Source organism: Dromiciops gliroides, chromosome X (assembly GCF_019393635.1).
Source record: "Dromiciops gliroides isolate mDroGli1 chromosome X, mDroGli1.pri, whole genome shotgun sequence".
NCBI classification, from domain to species: domain Eukaryota; kingdom Metazoa; phylum Chordata; class Mammalia; order Microbiotheria; family Microbiotheriidae; genus Dromiciops; species Dromiciops gliroides.
The window spans coordinates 37,473,933-37,501,557 of record NC_057867.1 but is presented as its reverse complement, the minus strand read 5'-3'; the positions used below and the strand labels follow the sequence as shown (position 1 = coordinate 37,501,557).

Here is a 27,625-nt window from a genome sequence, read left to right as displayed (position 1 = left end):
TGCGAAAATAAATTATTCAAACAGAATGAAGTAGTGAACATTAGCTGAATCCAACCAGAAGCATTTGGAGTAAGACCAAACATGAGTCAACAAAATAAATTCATCAACATCAATTGTTTCACAGTAAAGACCAAACATTCTTTTGGAAATGTAAATGCTATTTTCTGAACTTTTGAAGGCAAACAATATCACTGTGTGCTCTAGAACAACACCTAGGCCATTCATTTAGCAATGCAGCATGTCAACAATTGCAGATAGAAAGAGAGAAGAGAGAAGATGGAGGGGGGGGAGAGGCAGGAATGAGGGTTTTCCAAATGGAGTAAACCCTTAAGCAGGTGTTATTTAGGACATCCTGCTCAACACTCCCCCTGAGGTTAATAATGACCACCCATTAAGACAGTATTGCGATTAAAGACAGTGACAAGAAGTTTCCCCCCCCCTCCCCGCCCCCCACCAACTGGGAAGGGAAAGCAGAGCAGAGCAGAGCCCCTTCCTTTCTCTTCATCTCTTGGGTTTCACTTGCCCTGATCTTGGGCTTCACTTGGGCCTTGGGCTTGGCCCTGGTTTGACCCTTCCACTGGAGCTTGGCTTGGCCCCTCCAGTGGAGCTTGGCTTGGGCCTGGGTCTTGGCCCTGGTTTGGCCCTTCCACTGGAGCTTGATTTGGCCCTTCCACTGGAGCTTGGCGTGGCCCTGCTTGACGTGGCCCTTCCACTGGAGCTTGATTTGGCCCTTCCACTGGAGCTTGGTTTGGCCCTTCCACTGGAGCTTGGCTTGGCCCTTCCACTGGAACTTGGCGTGGCCCTTCCACTGGAGCTTGATTTGGCCCTTGCACTGGAGCTTGGTTTGGCCCTTCCACTGGAGCTTGGCGTGGCCCTTCCACTGGAGCTTGGTTTGGCCCTTCCACTGGAGCTTGGCGTGGCCCTTCCACTGGAGCTTGGCTTGGCCCTTCCACTGGAATTTGATTTGGCCCTTCCACTGGAGCTTGGTTTGGCCCTTCCACTGGAGCTTGGTTTGGCCCTTCCACTGGAGCTTGGCGTGGCCCTTCCACTGGAGCTTGGTTTGGCCCTTCCACTGGAGCTTGGCGTGGCCCTTCCACTGGAGCTTGGTTTGGCCCTTCCACAGGAGCTTGGCGTGGCCCTTCCACTGGAGCTTGATTTGGCCCTTCCACTGGAGCTTGGCTTGGCCCTTCCACTGGAGCTTGGCTTGGCCCTTCCACTGGAGCTTGGCGTGGCCCTTCCACTGGAGCCTGGCTTGGCCCTTCCACTGGAGCTTGGCTTGGCCCTTCCACTGGAGCTTGGCGTGGCCCTTCCACTGGAGCTTGGCGTGGCCCTTCCACTGGAGCCTGGCTTGGCCCTTCCACTGGAGCTTGGCTTGGCCCTTCCACTGGAGCTTGGCGTGGCCCTTCCACTGGAGCTTGGCGTGGCCCTTCCACTGGAGCCTGGCTTGGCCCTTCCACTGGAGCTTGGCGTGGCCCTTCCACTGGAGCCTGGCTTGGCCCTTCCACTGGAGCTTGGCGTGGCCCTTCCACTGGAGCCTGGCTTGGCCCTTCTGCTGGAGCTTGGCGTGGCCCTTCCACTGGAGCCTGGCTTGGCTTTTTCGCTGGAGCTTGGCGTGACCCTTTCACTGGAGTTTGGCGTGGCCCTTTCCCTGGAGCTTGGCTTGGCCCTGCTGCTGGGCCGTGGCTTGGCCCTGCCGCTGGGCCGTGGCTTGGCCCTGCCATTGGGCCGTGGCTTGGCCCTGCCACTGGACCTTGGCTTGGCCCTTCCATTGGGTCTTGGCTTGGCCCTGCCACTGGGCCTTGGTCTTGGCCCTGGTTTGGCCCTGCCACTGGAGTTTGGCTTGAACTTTTCCCTGGGCTTTTTCTTGGCCCTTCCAATGGAGCTGGGCATGGCCCATCCATTGGCTCTTGGCTTGGCCCTTCAACTGGAGCTGGACTTGGCCCTTCCACTGGGCCTGGGCTTGGCCCTTCCACTGGATCTTGGTTTGACCTTTCCACTGGAGCTTGGCTTGGGCCTTCCATTGCTTCTTCGCTTGGCCCTTCCATTGGGTCTTGGCTTGACCATTCCATTGGATTTTGGCTTGGCCCTTCCATTGGGTCTTGGCTTGGCCCCATCATTAGATATTGGCTTGCCCTTTCCATTAGATAGCGGCTTGCCCTTTCCATTAGATAGCGGCTTGAGCTTTCCATTAGATACTGGCTTGTCCCTTCCATTGGATCTTGGTCTTCATCTTCAAGTGGGATGTGGACTTCAACTTGGTTTGGGTTTTGGTTGAGGGCCAAGTATGTCAGGACACGCTGAATGCCATTCAAGCGGTTCCTCAGGGACTTCATGGACAAGAAAGGAAGCTGAGCTCGACTTTCAAGTGGAAGGACTGCCAGGATCCACCAGCACCAAGAGGGGCCATTGGGGTTGACCTAGAGTAGAAACACAAAGGGGGACTGGTCACTTTTAGAAGGAAGTCCCATGATGCTGGCAGATGTCCAATGCACAAGGATCTACCTTGGTTTGACTCTTCAGCTCCAACTTCTCTGTCTTGTCCCTAGACATTTTTTTGCTTGGTCTATTCTGCTGGTTCCTCAGTGACCTCTACACCCACCTACTACTGCCTACTACTGACATTCCAGATGCTAGCTGTTGGCCATCCCTGCCAGGGCCAGACTTGCCTGGTAGCTCTGGGGTGGTGCTGCCCAAATGACAATGATAACTTCTCCTAAGAGTGTCACCAAGCCCTTCTGGGTCACTGTGGCACCTGTGTGCTTCTCTTGGAAAACTGCTCTTACCATTGCTGTTTCCCTTCTGCCAGCTCAGAGGGGCTACAGGACTGAGATTCAGTGGCTCAGGTTGAGCCACAGGGGCACTGGGCGACTTCCCTCACCAGGGAGATGGTGAGGGAGGCATTAGGGAACCCAAATCCTGAGCAAAGGTAGAAGGGTCCACCTCCCTCCCACAAACAGACAATACAGCAGGTCCCCTTAGCATACACTAGGGACAGGAGGTGAATGTTTTATGCAGAGCAAAGGACAGGACTGGGAGGGCCCTTAGTATAGAGAACAGACCAAGTCCAAGCTGCATGAGACCCTGGGACGTAGAGCTGTGCCCATGGATTAAGTCTGATGTCTCTCCTGGGCTCCAGTTGCACTTAAAAAACTGAATGCTAGACATACCCACCTGAGAAGTCTCAGTTCTGTCTCCTCATCTCATGCCTGCCACTTTCCCTTTCTCCTCATCTGTTTGCCTGCCCTGCCCAGGGCAGCCCAGTTTTACTAGCTAAATATCCTGTCTCCCAGCCCAACTGGGAATTCTCATCACTGTGACAGGAATCCTGTGTCTACCCAAGACCGTGGGTGTTGGCCTAGTCTTTGCTTTGGGAGAGATGGGACCCCAGGGGCCAAAAGGCCTGCCTATGTTGGCACTTCCAACTTACATGGCCTGGAAGCAGCAAAAGCAAAAGCAGTTAACTTCTACTTGGTTTTCCTTTGGTTCCACTGTCTGACTTATACCAACCACACACATGCAGTCACCAACCCCAGGGACCCTGTGTGGGCAGGGGCACTTGTGTTATACCTGTGGATCAAGATCTTTTGGTGGCATGGGACCGAAGTGGCCCAGAATGCGGCTCCGGAGCGCTTGTTTGAGCGAATTGAACCAGCCAAGTGACTGATCATAGACAGAACTGTGCAGGTTTTGCAACCTGACATACTCTTCCCCTTCAACCTGTAATTACCCAAAGAGAAATGATATGAGCAGGGGGCAGCTGGCCACTCCATGGATATTCAGTCCCCCTTTCAAAGACCCTTCATATAGACATTCTTGAGTCCATTCAGCCAGCAGGATTGATTCTGTCTGTGTACATGTGCATCGACTTATATGTCTAGATGTAGGCCATTGCATGGTGATTGGAAAGGGATGAGGCCCACAGCTGTTCAAACTAGTTTTCACAGCAAAGCATCTGCATCAGCAGAGATATTAAAAGGGGCCTGGATTCCTACCCCACCCCCAACCCAGTCATGCCTTATGTATCCTCTCCAAGCACCAAGGAGGGCATGTGAGAGGGTGCCATTCAAACTCGAATAGCATTCCAAAAGCTCAATCAATCCATTTCACAGCTATCTGAATGCCTGTTCCATGCACCCCTCCTTCCCACCACAAGCCAAGTCAACAATGCACTGACTAACTGTGCTGGCCACCTATTGCTCTTTTAAATGGGATGATGCACTAATGGGCAGATGGGTATGTGGAGAGGATCTCTCTCCCAGTTGAAGTCAAGAGAAGTGATCTAGCTTCCTGATGCCTCTGGGAGCTCAGCTGCTGAACTGGGGGAGTGGTGCCAACATTCTGCTCTAGCTTTGTGGCTTCTCCTTAAGGCATAGGCAGCAGCAGCATACTCTAAAGCCCCAGAAAAGGGCTCATGAAGCCAGGCTGGCATTCCAAGTTCCTGGAATCTGCTGGCTTCCAGATTCTCAGCCCCTGAAGAAGACCCACCTTGTGATCCTCAACATATTCGATGTCGGCTGTGTTGTAGCCATCTCTCTGGCTCTGCCGGAGCACCTTAAACCTCCTCTTACCAATGCTGTCCACCACGGAGCGACCATCAGGAAAGAACTCAACATTTCTTATCTCCAGTAAGCAACCATATTCTGCAAACCTAAATATTGGGATAGGAGCAAGTGAAACAATCCTTTCTGTTGATTGGTTTGTTTCCCCAGGCCTGCAGCTTAGCCATCTTGATGATTCTACAATATGATTTGGCCAACTCTAGAGCCTGAGTCCTTGGAGGCCCCCACCAGGAAAGCCAAGAGCCCATGTGAAGGATGGCCCCTGGCACCAGAGTCTTTACTCCTCGTGCATTTTTTTCTTCTCATGGACACTGGCTCAGTTGAGTGTCCTCAGAGATTTCTCTCCAAGGTTGTCCCAGAGTCCATGACCCTATCTACCTCCCCCCTCCACTCACTGGATCTAAACAGATGTTTCGGGATTCCAGTAAATGAACTAAAGTGGACCTGAGGAACAATATGTACCAAAGAAACCCAAAACAAAACAAAAAAAAACATTCCCCTGTACCATCCAATCAAGACGGCCAAGAGAGCAGGGGAGACAGTGATGGTCAGATACTCTGCTTTGAGGCAGCAAGGCTCATTAATCACACTCTGTCCTTGCAAAGAATTAGGGACCAAGTATACCTTTATACAACAAGGACATCAGGCCTCCATTCCCTCTTTCCCACCATTCAGAGGACTGAAGGAGGGCAGTGATTAGCAGCTCTGCCCTTCAACGCAGGAACCCCCAGGGGTCCCAACCACTAGTGTGATGCCAGTGGAGGCTTACGGCATAGAAAGCAGAAGCTGGAAAGAAAGGAGTAGGAAAGAGAAAAGGAGGAGAGGAAGGGAAATGAAAAGTATTTCTGCTAGAGCAGGAAGAAAGAGAGTTGAATTTGGAGTCAGAAGTCCCAGGTGCCTATCTTGGCTTAGCCACTCTGTGGCCTTGGACAAGTCGCCTGGTTACCATTGCCTCAAGCATACTCACTTATAGTAAGACCAGTCTCTTTCTTCCTATTTCCCACCACTGTGCTCATCCCTAATTCTATTTCCTTTGCCTGATGTGCCCTCTCTCTTCTTTCCCACTTAGTAAAGTGATATGTGGTAGAAATAGCAGAGGCTACTATTAACAGCAAGAAAATTGTGGGCCATATTCCTAGATGCTTAGGGGATCTAGGGGAGAGTACCTTCCTCAAGACAAACTCAAAGTGATCCCACAGGTCGCCAGAACAACTCATGTTATAGTGCTACCTGGGGTTTAGAAAAAAGGCTCCTGTTGCCCGTGTCCCCCTCTCTCTGGGCATCAGTTTGCCCATCTGTAAAATGGGAAGGGGTGGGCTAGATGCACTCAGTGGTCCCTTCTAGCTCTGACAGTCTGCCTATGCTGTGTGAGTTTCTCCCCCACTCCCACACCCACACCCCAGCTGAAGCAGGCCCCACGCCCTCAGGTTGGTCTTCTGGTGGCCTGCACGCACTCACCCTCTGGAGGAGTCGCCAATGCACATGCCGAAATGCTTGCTGCCAGTCTCCATGCATCTTCGAATCATAAGGCGGTAGCAGGGTTCGAAGATGTGGAGGGGGCATGGCACAGTGGGGTAGGCCATGGTGCACACAAATATAGGCACATTCTTACTCAGGCTGCTGCAGAAGGGAAATATGATTTTGACAGTGGGGTCCCCACCAGAGCGGGGCCATCTGAGCACCCTCACGCCGTGGGTGGGGAATGGCTTGGACCTGCCTGATTCTGCTATCTTGCTCAATGAGGGTTTTATAAAGGTACTCTCTTTTCAGCTTGGGGAGAAGCTGCTGTGTTCAGGAGGAAGAAAGGCCCCAGCTCGCCCAATACCTTCCCGGCTCCCATCACTCCTGGCACCATCTGTGACCCCCTCTCTCCACCCTCCCACCTGCTGGCTCTGCCTCCAAAGAACTACCAGAACAGCCCTCTCCGCCCCGTCCCAAGCCCAAATTGTGGTGGGGAGGGTAGTTTTGCTTAAAGATGCTGATGAATGCTCAGTGCTTAGTCAAATTCCAAAAGGAGTCCTCTCCAAGTTGAATACTTTGGTGCTGCCACACCGGTTGGGGAAAACTAGTTTCTGGGGGATACTGCCAACCAAACAGCACCTGGGAGTCAGAGGCTCCCCACAGCCAGGAGAACGGAGAATGGGGTGGGGGGGCCAGTGTGCTTGGAAATGGACTCTCCAATTGAACAATGACTACTCTCATTCTTAGGAGCCCAGCCTTTCCTAAACTGTGGCCTCTAGAACAGGACCTGACTGCTGCTTCTTAGGGCTCAATGAGATATTATGACCCTGCCCAAAAGACTGGGCTGAGGATATCACTCGGGTCCCAGTTTCAACCTTTTGCCTCACGAGCACATACCATTCGAGCACAGACCCAGTGAACCTAGAAAAGCTTCTGAGCCCAGGAGGATGATGGGATCTAAGACCTAGAGCTAGAAGGGACCTCAGAGGCCATTCTGTCCACTCATTCTGGACATAAGGAAATGAAAGCCCATGGAAGGAGAAAGGCTTGTTCAAAGTCACACAGGTAGCAAGGTAGCGGAAACCTAGGATGTGAACCTAGCACCAGTGACTCCGAGTCGGGTACTCTTTCCTACTGCATCAGGTCTGCTCTGCAGGGGCCTAAAGAGATCATCTGTCCCTACACTCAGCCTCCCACAGTTTGAGCACCTGGCCCATGAGAATACCTTCCTCACATCCAACTGAACGGATTCATCTCAACTTACATTTCAGTCCATTCCCTTACATGCTGGGAGACAGAGTGACATACAGAGGGTTACATACTTCGAGAGTTCTGCCATTTCCTCCTCGAAGATCCTTCTGCGTTCACTGAGGTCATCAGGCAGATACTTGGCTATGACAGCCTCCATCAGGAAATTTTTGCTACATTTCCTCACAGACACACACTGCACCAAGAAGGAAAGAAATCAGCTGTTGTTGGGGCCTGCCCAGGCACTGTGAAGGTCCAATGAGCAAATGAGCTTTGCATTAAGGCTCCTCTGACCAACAAGCTAGGGTTTCTATGGCTTTGAGCTCTTAAGAAAGTTTATCTGCTATATCATTCAGAGAAGGGCAACAGAGAGGGGAAGGAGCATTTATTTCTATAGCACCTATGGACTAAAGTGCTTTTGACAAACGTCTCATTTAATCCTGACAACCCTGTTATTCTACTTTTATCCCTATCTGATAGCTGAGGAAACTGAGGCTGAGAGCCCAGGGTCACGCAGGTAACAGAGAACTCTGGTGGGCTCTGTCTAATTATTCATCTCAACCAAGGCCTAAAATAGCGAGATCTAGACTTGTTAAAGGCCCAAAGACAAGACTGGAGTTGGTCCTGTGATGACCTATGAAGTCATGGGTCTCCTATTTCAGACTGACCCTAGCCATAACACTTTGGCTCACATGAAGAGGATCTAAAGGACTGTTCTCTCTCTCCACCATGCCAACTGCCTGGCACAGTCAATGCAGAATGAATTTTCTTGAATTGAATATGCTCTCTTACCTCTGCAAGGCTTTCTTTGCATAGGGGACACTTGGGGTTGTGATCCAAGCTTCTTTCAAGACATTTCATGCAGAAGGTGTGTCCACAGGGGGTGGTGACAGGCTCATAGAACAGCCTGAAATCAAGTCATAACAACCAAAACTGAGAATTTAACTCCATTTTAGGCTTTTGGGGGTATCCTTGGCAAGGTGGGGGGGGCTTAGAACCCTAGGGAGGTATGTGTGCTAAGCAAGATTTAAAATGAAAGCATTTATTAGGGTTTCCAGCATGTCTGAGATCAGGGCCCTCCCAATCTCCCCAGCAGGAGATAAGCCAATTAGCACTGGAACTGCTTCAGAATCAGTCCCGCCCTCAGTAACCCCAGTCACAGCTATCTTGCCATCCCATGTCTAGCCCCAACATTGACCACTATACCCAATACCAAAACAACATCTGTCCTGCTCACCCTGCTTTCTATGGCTTCAGGAATGATGATCATCTCAACACCGAGTAGGGAGGCCCCTGATGCTCAGTAACCATTGCTACTAGAAATGGTGATCAAAGATTTGATCTCTGACTAGCCAATGACCACTCTCTTCCCCTCAGAATCCCTGTGATTCCAAGTTTGACACTGCCTAGACCATCCCCTGCTAATGTTCTCCATTTTCTCATATCCTGAGGCAGGTGAGTCAGAGATAACATACAAGTTAGAAGCATCATGGCATTAAGCAAGTCCTTTCCCTTCTTCCTTCTCAGTTTCCTCTTCTGTGAATTGAGGAAGTTCAACTAGATGGCCCGAGGTCCCTTCTAGCTCTACATAGACCCAAGATCCCCAGCCTTCCCATTTCTATTCTACTCTATCCTCCCATTTTATTGGGCTCCAAGGAGAACCCTTGTTCTATTGTTAAGGACTTGCCCTTTAGACCATGTCTCTTCTCATGTCCCTCCTACTTCCTTGCCATCACAGAAACCTGGCTCTCCCCTGAAGAGAGGCCTTCAAGAAGGGATCACTGGATTCTGTACTGGTGGAGTACTGATGAGAGGCAGAGGGCAATGCTGGTCGTCCAAACTGGAGCAAGGCCCCAGAAACACAGGCCAGGGTTGAACAACTTAACCCAGTGCACTGAAGAGGCAACTAGCTGCAAAGCACCCTCCAGTGGCTGGTAGGTGTACCTGCAGCCCTAACTGCTCAGTTTCCCCAACACATACATAGTACCTACTGGCCAATGGGGCTAGTAGCTCACAAATTGAGGAAGACCAATCCATTCCAGACTGGTCCTCTAATCACTGACTTATGTGGAAATATCCTTTCTATCACGCTATGCTGTTCTCTTTGTAGCTGAACCGTTTGGCCACATTCAGAATGAAGACTTTTGCCCAGCTTGTAATGTCTAATAGAGGGTGGGGGCTTCTGGTGGGGGTAAGGAAGACTTCTCCTTCTACTCTCTTCCCAGTCAGAGCACATTTGTTGAAAACACTAAGGATGATTCTTTTAGACAAGATAGGAACTAGGATGGTAGGGAAGAGAAGAGATGGTAGCTGGAACCAGGAGGCGTGTTAGTCTGTGGTTGGCAGTATCCTGTGGAAGCTAGCTCTTCCTGGATTTTTTTTCATGTCAGGCCTATGATTTTCATCAATGCAGGAACTTCCAGTAAAAAAAAAATACCTCCACCATGCAAAGTGGTGCCAACTTTGAAACTTATATTCCTAGAGAGTGGCCTGGGAAATTAAAGTTATGTGACTTGGCCAGGATCACACAGCCTATATGTGTCTGAGCCCACTTGCAACCTAACCTTGGCTTCCCTAGTCTTATACCTCGTGACGTGGTTGAGTGTCCAGACTGCTGATGCAGCAAGACATTAGGAAAGTGGCTAATCAAGGAGCATGGGATTGACGGCGCTGCATACCTACCTCATACAGAGCGGGCAGTCCAGATCAGTTGGGTCAAAAGATTCGAAGGGAACATTAGAAGCAGGATCCCCATCCCGGGAGTCATTTGATTCTGAAATGCAAAATGTCCCATCAAATCTGAAACAAGCTACTAATATCCCTGGCCCAAGAGGGTCTGGTTTGTTTTTCCACATCAGAGAGCTGATTTCCACCCTCAACCTTTGGGAAGGCCCTCCCTTACAGTGGAAAACATCATCCCCAAGGTGAGATAGAATCTCCACATTTCTATGGACTAGGGGGAAATGTGACAGGGATGAGGCAATATCAGCATGTTATGACATAAACCTTATGTCATGTTTGGGGCATTATGGGGGAAGCCTAGTTCAGGGAAAAGGGACCTGGAATCTTGCCACTAAAGTACAGTGCGGCCTTCAGGAAATGTTTTCACCTTTCTAAGCCACCTCCTCTGTAAAAAGAAGAGGTGGCCTAGATGGCTTCTCTCAGGTCTATATCTAGGATTCTATGGATGATCTTCCAAAAGCTACTTCCCCCACCTGGACCTCAGTTATAGAATGAAGATCAGCCCATCTTTCATTCTCTTTTCAGACTTAATGACTCTGGAACCCCCATAGAATCTCTTTAGGTAGGGTGATTACCTTTCTTGGGAACCTTGCATGGTACTTCAGGGTCTAAGGACTCTGATGGGCTGCGTTTCCGTCTTGGCAGTTGACGTTTTTGGGGATGTTTGTTGTCTTCATCCTCCTTGCCCTGGGCCCCTGGACTCTGTCTCTTATTGGCGTGGGCGTCCAGAATCTGTCTCCTCCTGGCGTGGGCGTCCAGAATCTGTCTCCTCCTGGCGTGAACCACTTGACTTGCCTTCCTCTTGGCTTGGACCGCCCACTCTAACCTCTTCCTGGCCTGGTTCACTACAGTCTGTCTCCTTTTCTTGGACTGGGTCAGTGAAATCTGTTTCTTTGTCTTGGGATAGGTCACTAGAGTCTGTTTCTTTTTATCCTTCAGCTGAACTAAGGCAATCTTTCTCTTCTTGGCCTGGACCACTCGCACCTGTTTCTTCTCTTTAGCCTGGGCTACCCAAGCCTGTCTCTTTTTGGACTGGGTTAAAGAAACCTGTTTCTTCCCAAGCTGGGATAAGGAAATCTGTCTCTTTTTGAGTTGGGATGAAGAAACCTGTCTCCTTCTGGCCTGGGATATCATAGCCTGTCTCCTTCTGGTCTGAGATGAAGACTCTTGTCTCTTTCTGGTCTGGGATACTGAAGCCTGTTTCTTCCCTGGATGGAACATAGAAACTTCTTCCTGATCAGACTGGAACATAAAAGCCAGTCCCTCTTCAGTCTGGGACGTGGATGCCTGTCCCTCATCGGGCTGGAACATAAAAGCCTGTCCCTCATCAGGCCGGAACATAAAAGCCAGTCCCTCTCCAGTCTGGGACATGGACACCTGTCCCTCATCGGGCCGGAACATGGAAGCCAGTCCCTCTTCGGTCTGGGACATGGACGCCTGTCCCTCATCAAGCTGGAACATGGAAGCCTGTGTCTCTTCAGGCCGGGACAGGAAAGCCTGTCCCTCATCAGACCGGAACATGGAAGCCAGTCCCTCTTCGGTCTGGGACACGGACGCCTGTCCCTCATCGGACCGGAACATGGAAGCCAGTCCCTCTTCGGTCTGGGACACGGACGCCTGTCCCTCATCGGACCGGAACATGGAAGCCAGTCCCTCTTCGGTCTGGGACACGGACGCCTGTCCGTCATCGGACCGGAACATGGAAGCCAGTCCCTCTTCGGTCTGGGACACGGACGCCTGTCCGTCATCGGACCGGAACATGGAAGCCAGTCCCTCTTCGGTCTGGGACACGGACGCCTGTCCGTCATCGGACCGGAACATGGAAGCCAGTCCCTCTTCGGTCTGGGACACGGACGCCTGTCCGTCATCGGACCGGAACATGGAAGCCAGTCCCTCTTCGGTCTGGGACACGGACGCCTGTCCGTCATCGGACCGGAACATGGAAGCCAGTCCCTCTTCGGTCTGGGACACGGACGCCTGTCCGTCATCGGACCGGAACATGGAAGCCAGTCCCTCTTCGGTCTGGGACACGGACGCCTGTCCGTCATCGGACCGGAACATGGAAGCCAGTCCCTCTTCGGTCTGGGACACGGACGCCTGTCCCTCATCGGACCGGAACATGGAAGCCAGTCCCTCTTCGGTCTGGGACACGGACGCCTGTCCGTCATCGGACCGGAACATGGAAGCCAGTCCCTCTTCGGTCTGGGACACGGACGCCTGTCCGTCATCGGACCGGAACATGGAAGCCAGTCCCTCTTCGGTCTGGGACATGGACGCCTGTCCCTCATCGGGCCGGAACATGGAAGCCAGTCCCTCTTCGGTCTGGGACATGGACGCCTGTCCCTCATCGGGCCGGAACATGGAAGCCAGTCCCTCTTCGGTCTGGGACATGGACGCCTGTCCCTCATCGGGCCGGAACATGGAAGCCAGTCCCTCTTCGGTCTGGGACATGGACGCCTGTCCCTCATCGGGCCGGAACATGGAAGCCAGTCCCTCTTCGGTCTGGGACATGGACGCCTGTCCGTCATCGGACCGGAACATGGAAGCCAGTCCCTCTTCGGTCTGGGACATGGACGCCTGTCCGTCATCGGACCGGAACATGGAAGCCAGTCCCTCTTCGGTCTGGGACATGGACGCCTGTCCCTCATCGGGCCGGAACATGGAAGCCAGTCCCTCTTCGGTCTGGGACATGGATGCCTGTCCCTCATCAGGCCGGAACATGGAAGCCTGTGTCTCTTCAGGACGGGACAGGAAAGCCTGTGTCTCTTCAGGCCGGGTGAGGAATGCCCGTGTCTCTTCGGGCTGGAACATGAAAGCCTGTGTCTCTTCAGGCCGGAACATGAAAGCCCCTGTCTCGTCAGACAGGGACAGGAAAGCCCGTGTGTCTTCGGGCAGGGACAGGAATGCCTGTGTCTCTTCGGGCCGGGACAGGAAAGCCCCTGTCTCTTCAGCCTGGGACAGGAAAGCCCGTGTGTCTTCGGGCCGGGACAGGAAAGCCCGTGTGTCTTCGGGCAGGGACAGAAATGCCCGTGTCTCTTCAGGCTGGGACAGGAAAGCCCGTGTGTCTTCGGGCAAAGACAGAAATGCCCGTGTATCTTCGGGCCGGGTCAGGAATGCCTGTGTCTCTTCAGGCCGGGACAGGAATGCCCGTGTGTCTTCAGGCCGGGACAGGAATGCCCGTGTGTCTTCAGGCCGGGACAGGAATGCCCGTGTGTCTTCAGGCTGAGATAGGAATGCCCGTGTGTCTTCGGGCCGGGACAGGAAAGCCCCTGTCTCTTCAGGCTGGGACAGGAAAGCCCGCGTGTCTTCGGGTCGGGAAAGGAAAGCCCGTGTGTCTTCGGGACGGGACAGGAAAGCCCGTGTGTCTTCGGGCCGGGACAGGAAGGCCCGCGTGTCTTCAGGCTGGGACAGGAAGGCCTGCGTGTCTTCAGGCCGGGACAGGAAGGCCCGCGTGTCTTCGGGCTGGGACAGGAAAGCCCGTGTGTCTTCGGGCAGGGACAAGAAAGCCCGTGTCTCTTCAGACAGGGACATGAAAATGTGTGTCTCTTCAGGTTGGCACATGGAAGCCTGTCTTTCTTCAAGATGGGACACAGAAGCCTGTCCCTCTTCAGGCTGGGACAGGAAAGCCCGTGTCTCATGCGCTTGGCACATGGAAGGCTGTCCCTCATTGGGTTGGAACAAAAAGGCCTGTCCCTCTTCAGGTTGGCACAAGGAAGCCTGTCCCTCATTGGGCTGGAACAAAAAGGCCTGTCCCTCATTGGGCTGGAACAAAAAGGCCTGAGTGTCTTCAGGGTGGCACATGGAGGCCTGTCTCTTTTCCTCCAAAGCTCGGGCCATCAGAGCCAGTGTCTCTTCCTCATCAGGCTGGGCCATGAGAGCCAGTACTTCCTCTTCTGATTCGGGCTGGGCCACCAGAACTGGGATCTCATCCTCATCCTCTGGTTCCTGTTTAATCTGGAAATCTGGAATGTCTAGTGGCTCCTCTTTAATCTGGAAATCTGGAAGGTCTAGTGGCTCCTCTTTCGGCTGAAAATCAGGAAAGTCTAAATCTTCATCTTCCTCCTTGGGCCGGAACTCTGGAAAGTCCAAATCATCATCGTCATCGTCGTCATCCTCCTCCTTAAGCTGGAACTCAGGAAAATCTAAATCCTCTTCCTCTTTGAGCTGGAACTCGGGAAAATCAATTTCTTCCTCCTCCTCCTTGAGCTGGAACTCGGGAAAGTCGATTTCCTCCACCTCCTCCTTGAGCTGGAACTCAGGAAAGTCTATGTCATCATCGTCCTCCTCTTTGAGCTGGAACACTGGAAAGTCTATGTCCTCTGGTTCCTGCTTAAACTGGAAGTCAGGGATGTCTAGCGGCTCTTCCTTAAGGTGGAAATCTGGAAAGTCTAAGGGCTCCTCTTTGATCTGGAAATCTGGAAGGTCTAGCTCCTCTTCCTTGGGCTGGAATATAGGAATCTCTATCTCCTCCTCCTTGGGCTGGAACACCGGAATCTGGATATCTTCCTCCTTCACCTGGACCATCATAGCCCGGATCTCCTCCTCAGGTTGGGTCATCATAGCCCGGATTTCCTCCTCACCATGGACCACCACGGCCCGGATCTCTTCCTCCTCTCCCTGGACCACCACGGCCCGGATCTCTTCTTCCTCTCCCTGGACGACCACGGCCTGGATCTCCTGCTCCTGCCGCTGGACCACCGGAGTCTGTCTCTCTTCAGGCTGGGCCATCAGAACCGGAATCTCCTCCTCCTGGAGATGATCCACTGAATCCTGTCTCGTCTCCCTGGAAAGGGATTCCAGAAGTTTTCTGTCCTCTTCCTCCTCCTGTTCCTCCTCGGGATCCATCATCAGGGCTCGTCTCACTTCCTCATCGTCCTGGAACATTGGGGCCTGTCTATTTTCTCTCTCCTCGGAATTCCTTCCTTTATTCGCTTCTGCACAGTCCATGTCATCGTAGTCAGGAGGCTCTGTCTTCACCTGAACAGGGGGGCATTTCTCTATCTCCTGTGAGACAGGGAGATAAGGCTTTGGAAATCAGGGGCTACTTGCAATCCTGCTCCTCCTTTGATTCCCATCAATGGATGGGTGGGGTGGGGGCAGGGGGGAAGGGAGGATGGAAGAGTAGAGCAGCCCCATTTCAAGGCCCTCGGACTCTGAGGTTCAATTGTGTGGAAAATGGGGAGAATCCCTTTAGCACCTACTTTATGGGATTCAAATAAGATAAAATGTCTATCTAGAGAGCACTATGTAAATGCCAGTTAATATAACAAGGCAAGCTTTTTGGAAGGGCCAACAATACCAACTTAGGCTACTACTGGGTGAAACATAGTCTATCTGTCCTGCTGAATTGGGGAAAGTTTAATAAGTTTTGCAAATTTCTTTTAAAAAAGGAGTCCAAAATGGGTTGGGGGGGGCAGGAATGATTTCTCTTCTCTATAAAAATTTCTGATCCAAATGCTTGCAAACTGATACAGCAAGGAGACATTTAAGCCAATCAGCTCAAGGTCCATGGCCCCACACTGGGACAGGCCAGGAACTCAGTGGGCAGGCTGTGAATGGCATTCCTAACAAGCGGGTTACTGGGGCAATGGGTCAGCTGGTTAGATAACCCGCTTTCCAGAAGCTTGGCTAGCAGCACAGGGATTATTTGAAGCAGGAAAAATTTTCTCTACCCAGGGAATCAATCCAATACCAGCTTGGGGAGACTGACCTGGGGGAAATCCTTGCCTAATCTTAACATAGTCCATAGGTCAAAGTTTGCCAGACTCTTCTTCTCAGGGTACAGGTTGAGAGTAGGTGAGATATAGGCAAGTGGGAGAAAAATTTGAGGTGAGATGGAAAAGAAGCTGCTTTTCCCCCTCCCATGGACCATGGTGGTATTCAAATTTTGTTTTATCTATCTATCTATCTTTTGTGTGTGAGGCAGTTGGGATTAAGTGACTTGCCCAGGGTCACACAGCTAGTAAGTGTCAAGTGTCTGAAGCCAGACTTGAACTCAGGTCCTCCTGACTCCAGGGCTGGTGCTCTATCCAGTGTACCACCTAGCTGCCTCTGGTGTTCAAATTTTGGAACATGATGACACAAGGATTCTACTTCCTAGAACGAGAACCCCATTCTTCCCAAGACTTTCAAGGATTTGGCATGCTGGTAGATTGTACTTCACACTGGCATTTCATTCCAGGCCTTCCCACTGGTTTACAATGGCAGGTTCTCAGAAGCTATCTCAACGGGCTGCCAGGAAAAGTCCTACCCCATCCTGATGCCAAGTCCTGAGTCTATGAGGTACCACCACCCTCTCCCTCTCCCTAAGGAAACATCAAAGACCCAAAGGCCATTCTGCAGGGACTCAGCTGGTGTGTACCCAGGCCCAAGGGCCCCTCTATCCCCTGTCATGGACAGATATCCCCTTTTTGTCCTCTCTTTCTTTCCTCTCACTTAGAGACTACCATGTACCAAACCCAGTTGGGGACAACTTGTTTCTTAGCCTGATACATGGGAGAGGCTTGAGTGGGAAGATGGGTAATGACTCCAGCAGAGCCCATATCCCCAGCTCCCTCCTGCCTTTCTAATGAACCTCTCCACAGATCTTTCACACCAAGAACTCCATTGAAGACTTGGTCTTGGCAGTGAAAGACAGGAGGGGGAACAGAGGCTCCTGCTGCTTCCCCTCCATCTGGCCCCCTGGCCCTCCTTCCCCTGCCAAGCCCAAGGCCAAGGCCGACACATGGCAGAGCCCCAAGAAGCAGGCAGCAAAACTTGTCCCCCTTACCTGGACCAATCCTGGCAGCTGAGGGTCGTCACCTGAGCCGCCGGCTCCACAGGTCTGGGAGGCCACGGTGATGCTTTTTGGTTTCAAGGTGCAGGGATCCAGCTGCAGGCTGTTTGCCAAGCGCACCTGGGTATTCCCAGGGATGGGGGAGAACAAGCTAAACAGGAGCTGAGACACAAAGCAGAGTATTTCACTCCTTCAAGGCTCGGATGGGAAGAGGAGGAGAGGGGCAGCTCTCTTAAGTAAGGAGAGGGAGAAAGGGCCTGCCTCCACACATTGGACAATGGGCAACTAAGCTTGGGTACTGAAGAGTGGGCTGTCTCCCCAGCTCCCAACAGCCACTATTCTAGAGCAGATGGATATGTTTTGGACCCATTTCTTTGGCAAGAAAGGAGGGAGCAAAGAGGCAAAAAGACTAAGCCAGGGAAAGTCCTTGCAGAGAGTAGAGGCCGTTCCCATTGGGTGGCCCAAAGGCATAGGGAGGGGGGCCTGTGTTCACTTTAGTCTGGTTGGTCTCTCTTCCTCCTCTGCCAATGACTCTGAGCCTCCTCACTTCCCTTTAGAATGGTGTCATATTTGAGTCTCAGCTTCCCTAGCCAGACTGTGCCCTTGGGGTCAGGGTCTATGTTCTTTCATGTTTTTTCTTTTCTTTCTTTTTTTGCGGGGCAATGAGGATTAAGTGACTTGCCCAGGGTCACACAGCTAGTAAGTGTCAAGTGTCTGAGGCCGGATTTGAAATCAGGTCCTGCTGAATGCAGGGCCGGTGCTTTATCTACTGTGCCACCTAGCTGCCCATTGCTTCTTCAATTATGTTCAATTTGAACCCTCTTCAAGTCTTGGGGACCAAAAGGTGCCTGGATTCCCAAGGCCCAGAGTTGGCAGAAACATCAGCAACAGGCAGAAACCTACTCATTGGCTGGCCAATAGCCAGAGCCCAATAGGGAAGAGCACAACAAAGGCCCAGGGACTTTGTTCCCTGAACTGCCCAGCAGGGGCCACACAATTCCAAGGTGAGACCTGTGAGAAAAGGCCATGACCTTCCAATGCAACCATATTAGAAAGTACAAATAGCTCCCTTTCTAAAGAGAACAAAGAAAAGGGGAGTGGAGGTAAAGGGAGGAAAAAGAAGGAACAATGGTACCCTCTTCAGTAGAAGCAAAAGACCTACTGAATGGCTCAAGAAATCCAAGGTTTAATCCATGGGCTGGTTCATTTCCCAGTAGGGAAGACCATTTTACAATGCTAAATCTTTTTTTCTTTTCTTTTTTCTTTTTGCAGGGCAATGAGGGTTAAGTGACTTGCCCAAGGTCACACAGCTAGTAAGTATCAAGTGTCCGAGGTAGGATTTGAACTTAGATCCTCCTGAATCCAGGACTGGTGCTTTATCCACTGTGCCACCTAGCTGCCCCTACAATGCTAAGTCAAAGTGAATTCCACTCCAGCCTCAGTCTTCAAAAGAAGAGAATAAAAAAGGAGGCAACCCCCACCCACCACAATAGCCATGGTGATCACCTGGTCTCTACAAAACACCTTGGACGTCTGGTCCAACTCCTCATTGTACAGAGGAGGAAACTGAGGCTTAGGGAGGAAAGAGACCTGCCCAAGGTCAAGGAGAGAGAGCTCAGTTTCTAACTCAGATAGCTAGCTTCCAAAGCCATCATTCTTTCCATTATCCATCCTGTGGAAGGAAATCGCAGCCTGCCACGGAAATGTCTGCATTCTAACTCCTTCTCCTTCGTTTACTTGAGTCTTTGTACATAGGTTTTCCAAATCTGACAACCATATTGTCAGCTCCACCCAGCCCTCTTTCCTAGAGGCCCTTGGAAGGGATGGGACCCTGAAGCAGAAAAGGGGGGAGAAGCCCAAGCATGGATGGAGGGCGCAGAAAGAAGGGGTGAGAAGCTAAAAAAACCCTTCCCTTAACAGAGGGGAGGGTCAGCCTTGTGAGGAAGGGGCATGCTAGAACCAAGGCCCAAGTGTACAGTACACAGTAAACACATGTTTACTTCCCTGTGGTCTGGTCATTCTGCAAGGACCCTTCCTCTTTGGGTCAGTCTCTTAGATATCTGCCCATTGGCCCTCACCCTTCCAAAGGCTCTCCTCCTCCCTCCCTCCTCCTCCCTCCACATGTGCTAGTCTTTGGGCTAAGGGAACATGACCTTCTCATCATTAGAAGCAGCAGTCTAAGAACAGCAGGTAAGCAGCCTTGGGAATTGCTTTCTGTCCTTGGGAAGCCAGGAGACCTTTGCTCAGGCCTCAGTAGCTACTGATTTAAAAAAAAAAAACCTTTAAGGCTGAAATGCCCAAGCTCACCCTTCTCCCCAGAGGGCTCCTACAAATGTGCACCAAATCATGGTGTCTGATTGGCTGCTGAATGGAAGGGCTTGGCTCAGGAGGTAAGGGCAATAATGGACAGTAGGTGGTGGTGGTCCCTTCCCTAGGGCCCCAGCATAGAAGCCCAAAGGGATCTGGCTCTGTCTCATCTCTCCTCCTGCCTCTGTGTTGTACCTCTCCTCTTTCCTCTCTCTGTCTCTCTCCAACAAGGAGAAGAGGGCAGCAGGCCAGCCCCTCACTCACTTCCCATGGCAAGCCAGACCACCAGAGTTCCCCAAGAGAACTGGCTTGACTCACCTTGGCAGCCTCACATCTGGCTGTCCTGTTCCTCTCATCCAAAGCCACACAGAACAGGAACTCCCTGAGGGCTTCTTCCATATTTCCCAGGATGGCTAAGGCTTGGCCTTTGCGCATGTGACCCTACAGAGAGATAGGTCCCCTTATTTGAGCCCATTCGCAAACCCCACTTGAGCAAAAACCTGCCTCGATTAGAGAACTTTGACTCTTATCATACCCACACAGGAGCAGGAGTGGCCTCAATTGTTTAAAAGAGAGTTATAAAGTGGCCCCTGCAGGTTCTGAAATTTAATCTAACAACCTAATGTTACAGATGGGGAAACTAAGGCCAGAAGAGGGAAAAGGAACTGGCTAAGTTTCAACAGACAGTGACTTGTCACATATCCCATGATCCTCTGGACCATACTCAATGTCCCACATAATATATTGGGAATTTTAACAGAGGCCTTCTAGAGACAATGTACCAATACAATTTGGGGCATGGTGGCAGGCTAGTGGGAAAGAGATTTGGGGGCAGATAGGTTGATTGGAGAACTTTGAATCTTTTAATTAAAAAAAAATTTTGTGGGGCAAAGAGGGTTAAGTGACTTGCCCAGGGTCACATAGCTAGTAAGTGTCAAGTGTCTGAGGCTGGATTTGAACTCAGGTCCTCCTGAATCTAGGTCCAGTGCTTTAGCCACTGCACCACCTAGCTGCCCTGAGAACTTTGAATCTTGAACTCAGGTCCTCCTGACTCTAGGACTGGTGCTCTATCCACTGCACCACCTAGCTGCCCTGTTAAAAGAGAGTTATAAAGTGGCCCTGCATTAATCTAACAACCTAATGTCACAGATGGGGAAACTAAGGCCAGAAGAGGGAAAAGGAACTGGCTAAGTTTCAACAGACAGTGACTTGTCACATATCCCATGAGCCTCTGGACCTTGCTCAATGTTCCACATAATATATTGGGAATTTTAACAGAGGCCTTCTAGAGACAATGTACCAATACAATTTGGGGCATGGTGGCAGGCTAGTGGGAAAGAGATTTGGGGGCAGATAGGTTGATTGGAGAACTTTGAATCTTTTAATTAAAAAAAATTTGTGGGGCAAAGCGGGTTAAGTGACTTGCCCAGGGTCACATAGCTAGTAAGTGTCAAGTGTCTGAGGCCAGATTTGAACTCAGGTCCTCCTGAATCTAGGTTCAGTGCTTTATCCACTGTACCATCTAGCTGCCCTGAGAACTTTGAATCTTATCATACACACACAGGAGCAGGAGTGGCCTCAATTGTAGAGAGAGTTATATTTTGGTTTTTGTTGTTGGGTTTTTTTTGGTGAGGCAATTGGGGTTAGGTGACTTGCCCAGGGTCACACAGCTAGTAAGTGTCAAGTGTCTGAGGCTGGATTTGAACTCAGGTCCTCCTGACTCTAGGGTTGGTGCTCTATCCATTGCACCACCTAGCTGCGCCATTAAAAGAGAGTTATAAAGTGGCCCCTGCAGGTTCTGAAATTTAATCTAACAACCTAATGTTACAGATGGGGAAACTAAGGCCAGAAGAAGGAAAAGGAACTAAGTTTCAACAGACAGTTACTTGTCACATATTCCATGATCCTCTGGACCATGCTCCTTGTCCCATATAACATATTGGGAATTTTAACAGAGGCCTTCTAGAGACAATGTGCCAATACAATTTGGGGCATGATGGCAGGCTAGTGGGAAAGAGATTTGGGGGCAGTAAGTCTTTTGATGCCTTGCAAATCATGCCAAGTGCCACTGTACTTGTTACATCAGTCTTTTTTCTTTTTTTTTTTTTTAGGCAATCAGGATTAAGTGACTTGCCCAGGGTCACACAGCTAGTAAGATTCTAGAGCCAGATTTGAACTCAAGTTCTCCTGATTCCAGTTCTGGTGCCCCATCCACTGTGCCACCTAGCTGCCCCCATCTCAGTCTTTTTCTTGACTGGTTATATAGAGACTTGGATAAAAGGTGTGTGTGGGGGGTGGGGGGATTCCTACCAATGAAAGTCAACTCCTTTTCTGCTGCTTGTCTTCAGAGTTTCAGAGGCAGCTGAGAGCTGAAGTGGGGGCAGGGGAGTTTGTGTGTGTGTGTGTGTGTGTGTGTGTGTGTGTGTGTGTGTGTGTGTGTGTGTGTGTGTAACACAGTGGCACAATTTAGATACTGGGTTTATTTCAGAGCATTAAAAGCTACCAAAATTTTTCCCCTTTTGTTCTGATTCTTCTTTTACAATATGACTAATATGGAAATATGTAAAACATGATTGTATATCTATAAAACCTGTATCTGATTGCTTGCCATCTTGGGAAAGGGGGAAGGAAGGGAGGGAGGGAAAAAAATCTGGAACTCAAAATCTTACAAAAATGAATGTTGAAAAGAACCTTTATATGTCATTGGAAAATAAAATAAAATATTACCAAGAAAAAAAAACCCAGCTACCAAGAAGGGGGGCGGGGCTCCAGGCTCCAAATAAATGAAGGGGGGCTGCATGTATTTCAGAGCCTTCTAGCAGACAGACTGCATTGAATTTAACATACAAATTTACATTTAAAATGTTCAAGTTAAGGAAGGGAAAAAACGGGTCATTTTGAATTCTGGACAATTTTCCACCTCCAAGGAGTTGCTCCAAAATCAATTGCTTTCCTTGGTAAGGAAAAGGCCCCAGGAGCCCCCTTTTACCCTCCCCAAAAGGCTTCTCCAATCTGTTCTGTGATGGTGCCTGAAAGTCCACCATTCCTGATTGTTTAGGTTAAATTAAGTCCTTTTTTTAAAAAAAAAATTTAAATCCTTATTTTAAAATGTGAACAGGCTACCTAGGAGGGGAGAGATTTGAGGGGATCATCCCCCATTGGCATTTTATCAGAGAAGAAGGGAGTCTGTAGGAAAGGAAGACCAAAGCTAGCTAGCGCCTGGGGACCTGTCTGCAGTGGCCATCTTGGAATTGCTGGGGGGCAGGGGACAACTGGCAGGGTAAAGGCTGCTTGGGAACAGGGACTATTTGTCCTTTTCTTTCAACCCCAAGTGGCCTATCTCCCTTTTGGGGCTACCCTTCAAATATTTCCTTAGCACTGATCCTTGCCCCTCACACACCTGTAGGAGCTGAAAATGGACAAGGGGGGGTGATGAAGGGACCTTCCCTTATTGTTTCTCCGTGGAATAAACCCATCACCCAGAAAGAACACGCACCTTCAGCCAATTTGGCTGGAGTCTGCAGGCCATGTCAGCATCGTGCAATGCAGCTTCAGGACGTTTCAAGACAGAATTGATCTGAGATCGGTTGCTATAGAGCAAGTAGTCATTGGGAGCTGTTGATTGAAACACACAGCAGCATACAGTCTCATCAATTACCATCAGCACAGAGCCCCCGCTTCTCTCTGGGGCTTTCTAAAGAAGAGCCACTTAAGGCTGTCTGTCTAAGCAGGAGGAGGAGGTCTGAGGCCCACTCCCAGAACCAGTTGCTAACCGGTTCAGACTAGACCTGACTGCCTGGGAGATGATATTGGAGGCGCGTCACCACTTACCATAGAGAATGCGCTGTCATTTTTCTGGCTGATTTTTTTTTGGTTATTGTCGTTTATTTTTTAGGTTTTAATTTGGTAACCCTATTCTCAGCTTTCTTCCATTCAATTTACCCCATCTGCATTTGAATTTTACCATCTGTAAAACAAGCTAAGAAATAAATCTTGCTATCTGATCACATTTAACTGTCCAGATTCCTCCCCCCCCCCCAAAAAAAATGGGGGGAGGGGAGCCAGGTGTTAGAGTTTAATCCTTTTACAATTCAGTTAGCATCACACAGACAAAATGGTTCTTGGCTCAAGACCACACTTCTTAACTGATTTAATAAATGTATGTTAACCAGGGGCTGGGCAAGTGTTAAAATGAGATAATATTTGAGAATAAAGAGAGATAATATTTGTAAAGCACTTGGCAAACCTTAAAAGCACTATCTAAATGTTAGCTGTTATTATTAAAACATTAAGAGTATGTGAGTGATTTAGCATAGATCCATCCCCCACTACTGGACAAATGATGTCAAGCACTTGTTGTTCAGTTAAAGGGAGGCAGGTGACCAGCACCACCTCTGTATACATTAGACAAGCCATACGATCAAAGGGCAAACTGCAAAGGGAAAGGTGAAATTCATTTGGGACAAGGGGCTCCACTAATCTCCCCACCTAGGCATGAAAAAAAAGATACAAGAAGCCAGTAAATACAGTCAGAGAATAGCTCTGGCTTCATTTATTCTTCAGTCGTGTTCAGTGGTGTCTGACTCTTTGTGGCCCCATTTAGGGTTTGCTTGGCAAAGATATTGGAGTGGTTTGCCATTTCCTTCTCCAGCTCATTTTCCAGATGAGGAAACTGAGGCAAACAAGGAGAAGTGACTTGCCCTGGGTCACACAGATAGGAAGTGTCTGAGGCTGAATTTGAACTCAGGTCTTCCTAATTCCAGGCCCAGCATTCTATCTACTTGCTGCCCAATGGCACTGATTAGGGATTACCAAAAGTACAGAAAGTCAGAGCTGCAAGGGCCTTTGGAGATTATAAAATTTCAGAGGCCAAAACTCTCTAATCTAAGTAATCTACCCCCCAATAAGAGGGCATCTGACTTTTGCCTGAAGACCCCTAGTGAATGGGAACTCAATACCTCTTGTGTCTGTCCCTCCAAAGTGACCTCCCTAAGATACAGACAGGTCTGACCTCATCACCTTCAATAAATTCACCTCTAGGTTCAGATATAAAATGGCAATAGAAAACAGAAAATCCTCTCTTTGGCATTAAAGCCCTCCATAACCTGCCTGTCTCACCAGTCTTCTAGAACATTGCACACTCCCTCTCCTCCTCCCTCCCCCCACCCCAATCCAGTGACACTGAAGGCTTTGCTGTTCCTTCCTCACACAAGATTCTCCATCTCTGCCTCCTCCTGGCATTTTTCAAGCCTCAGCTAAAACCCCATCTTCTGCAGGAAATGTTCCCTGATCCCCCTTAATTCTAGTGCCTTCCCTCTGTTGATGAGCTCCAATCTCTCCTGTGTGAAGCCTGTTGGTACGCATTTGGATGTTGTATCCCCTAATTAGCCTGTGAGCCCCTCCTGAGAAGGGACTATATTCCGCCATTTTGGGGGGGGTATCCACAGTACTTAGCACAATACCAGGCACATAGGTGCTTAACAGATGTTTGCTGACACTGAACCTACATCTGCCTCTGTGCAATTTCTCCCCATTATTAATAAATAAAGCTAATATGTATATGGTGCTTTACATATATGATCTCATTGCTTCTAGTTCACATCTAGCCCAACCTGTAGCAGAGGAAAATGGGGTGCAGGGAAAGGAAAGGTCTTGTCCATAGCCACATAACTGGGAGGCTGGGATTAGGAAAACTGCTCCCAATATGGGCAGATGAAAATGGAGGGGGGGGTACAATGATACTTTCTCTTCCCCGGGGTTCTTTTCTCATAGGGTCTGATAACCCTTTTCTGAATTCACTGGAAGATGGGGCGTTTCTGCCTGTGGCAGCAATGGGGTTGGGGGGGGGGCTTGGTAATATCATAAAGCTAAAGCTAGCAGGGACCTCAAGGGCCAGGGTGGGACTTTGGCGCCATCTTGTCTTGCCAGTGTCAGGGGTTTTTTTTTGTTGTTGTTGTTTTTTGGGGGGTTTAAAAAGCGTACCCCAAGGATTTAAAATCACCGTTTCAAGACCTTTTTTAGAGCTCTGAATAATTTGCTAATAAGCATCAGCTAAAGGTGGATGGAGATCTTTGATTTTTAATTTTTTTAATTTTTTTTTTTTGCTGGGGTGAGTCACAGAATATGGACAATGTGTCCAAAGGGAGTTTCCCCGTACCTTAATCTGCCATCTCTCTTGGGTATGACAGACAAGACGCCATTTACGAGTCCCTTTGCATGGGGGTTATTTGGGGGGGGGGTGAATCCTCCAATTTTACCTCTTTTCTAGCAATGCAGCTGAGTGCTCCTTTCCTTCCCATCGACATTTTTTTTCCTTTCCCTTCCATCCACATTTTTCCTAGGTCTTACATTCTAGCTTTGCAAATTGGATGCCATCTCCCTGCTTATACCTGTTGCAGGCCTATGACGACAGTCAACAAGTAGTTCCAATCTTCCCCATTTCCACGTATTTGCGTCAACCCTCATAGCCCCTCGAGTTGCCCCTATTCTAGACGCCACATCCATTGAGGGGGTGTTTTGCCCCCCCAAGATGCTTTCCAGCTCAGTTCTCACCCCAAAATTGCCCTTATTCAAGTCCTGCGCCAGACCACCATCATCACCCCTGCAACGCAGCAGTACTGGAGAGAAACGTGGGGGCGGGGGCGCGAGAGTGAGGCAAAGGAGGGAGAGGGGGGGGCGCAGCAGCAATCTGAAGACGTATCACCCTCCAAACCAGCCAAGGGGGCTTCAACGCTCAACTCGGGAGCCCATCCCGACCCCCTCCAATCAGACACACAACTCCAAAGCTACAACCAGAAACTGGCCGACTCGGGCTTGACTAAACAGCAGGCCTAGACGATCGACGGCAAGGGAAAATCGATCGGGCCCCGCAGGGGGGAAAGGGGGGGGGAGCAGCTCTTTCGGACCGGGGAATCGTATGATCGTCAACAGTAACCCTGACTCACAGGCCAATTAGGGGATCGGCGCCCACTCCCACCTCTCTTCCCTCGCTCCCAGGGATGGTTTCCGAAATCCTGGCCCACTTCAGTTACCTCACCCGTTACACAACCCGGCCCCACAGGGAGGAGGGGCCGGGAGCCGGGCCTGGCCCGAGTGGCCGAGCTCAAAAAGGGCTTATGCAACGCGGTGGCTCTCCTGGCCTAATTGCACTCGCTCCTAGCGCGCGGAAGGGCATCCGTGCCCCCCGAAAGCCTCCATTGCACACAAAACCCTACGCCCCCCCTCGGGGCCAAACCACCGAGAAGCTGATGCAGAAAAACCTCAGGCCCGGACCCTGAGGTAACCAGACTGACGCACGTGAGCACACACCCACCCGCCGCCCAGCCAGCGCCACACACTGCCCTGAATGGGCACCTGCGGCCCTCGATCGCCTTGATCGCCGCCCTCCCCGCGGGACCCCCCAGGGCTCGGATGTTTGGGATGGGAGTAGGAAATCAGACCCTCCCCCGGGAAGATTGGTCCCCAAAGCGAATGATCGGGGCGGGGGAGGGCACGACGCGCCTCAGGGGACAGATTCCCCCCTCCCCACCCCGGGCCAGGCCGCCCCGCCCCGCCCCCACCAGGGCCCCGTTCCTTACCTAGATCGAGCGCCTCACAGTACTTCTCCAGCGCCTGCTCCGGCTTGTGTTCCTGGTACAGCCGGTTGCCTTCGTGGCGGAGCCGCGACGCCTGGGTTGGGCCCGGGAACCACTTGGCCAGCAAGTTGCTGAGCAGCACATTGACCCGCAGGCGCGGCAGGGGCGGCGGCGGCAGAGACGCCGACTGGCCCGCCACGGCCCTGCTGCAGCTGGGGACCGCGGGCCTGGGGATGATGCACAGGGTGCAGCGGCGCTCTTGCTCCAGGCACACTTTGCAGAAGGTGTGTCCGCAGGGTAGGGACACCGGATCGGACAGGAAACCTTGGCATTTCCGGCATCGGAACCCATCCCAGGGCGTTGTGGGCTCCCTGGCGACCGCCGCCGCCACATCCATCGGGGTCGCCTCCCAGGGGGGCTCGCTCGCGCCGCCGCCGTTCGGCGCCCCGGGGCCGAAGAGCCCCTCTCGTTGCCGGATGCTCTCGGCCAGGCAGCGCACCAGATGGTCGAGGTGCTCGATGCCCAGCTGCCGCTGCAGGTAAAGGAACTGGTACAGCTCGAAGGCTTCGAGGAGGCTGCCGCCGGCGGCCAGGACATTCGCCTGCTGGAGGATCTCCAGGCTGTCCGGGGTGAGAGCCAGCGCCAGCCTCGCAGGGGGTGCCTCCAGGAAGGCGGGACGCCTGTGCAAGCCAGACGTCGACGCCACCACGGGAGGCTCGGCATTTCTGCCCGCCGAGTGGCGGAGCATCGGCCCCTGACGGGGATTGGAGCTCATGATGGCTGAGCGTTGGAGGCGCCTAGTAGCCGCGGGGCTGGAAGCGCCGCTGGAGCTGCAATCGGGAGAGCTGGCCCGCTAGGGCCGAGACCCGATCGGCCTCAGCGGCCTCGGCGGCTGCGGCGATCGCTGGCTGCGCGGCAGCGGTGGCGGTTGGAACGACAGGAACTAAAGGGACGGATGC

At 51.2% G+C, this 27,625-nt stretch overlaps 1 protein-coding gene across 4 annotated transcripts; it reads right to left on the bottom strand.

The window, feature by feature from the left end:
* LOC122733358 lies at positions 1–27,448 on the bottom strand. Of its 4 annotated transcripts, XM_043973672.1 has the most exons (12): positions 26,670–27,448; positions 22,589–22,707; positions 19,411–19,533; positions 16,780–16,947; positions 10,586–15,014; positions 9,951–10,041; positions 8,061–8,175; positions 7,343–7,464; positions 6,018–6,179; positions 4,486–4,648; positions 3,568–3,717; positions 1–2,417 (listed from the first exon to the last, which is right to left on the bottom strand). In XM_043973672.1, exons 1-12 carry the CDS (start codon positions 27,439–27,441, stop codon positions 516–518), a joined length of 8,316 nt encoding a protein of 2,771 aa, XP_043829607.1. In that variant the 5' UTR covers positions 27,442–27,448; the 3' UTR covers positions 1–515. The 4 variants fall into 4 exon arrangements, with proteins under 4 accessions (XP_043829607.1, XP_043829608.1, XP_043829609.1 ...); XM_043973673.1 differs by lacking the exon at positions 6,018–6,179; XM_043973674.1 differs by lacking the exons at positions 7,343–7,464; positions 8,061–8,175.
* Between the last annotated feature and the right edge of the window lie 177 nt (positions 27,449–27,625).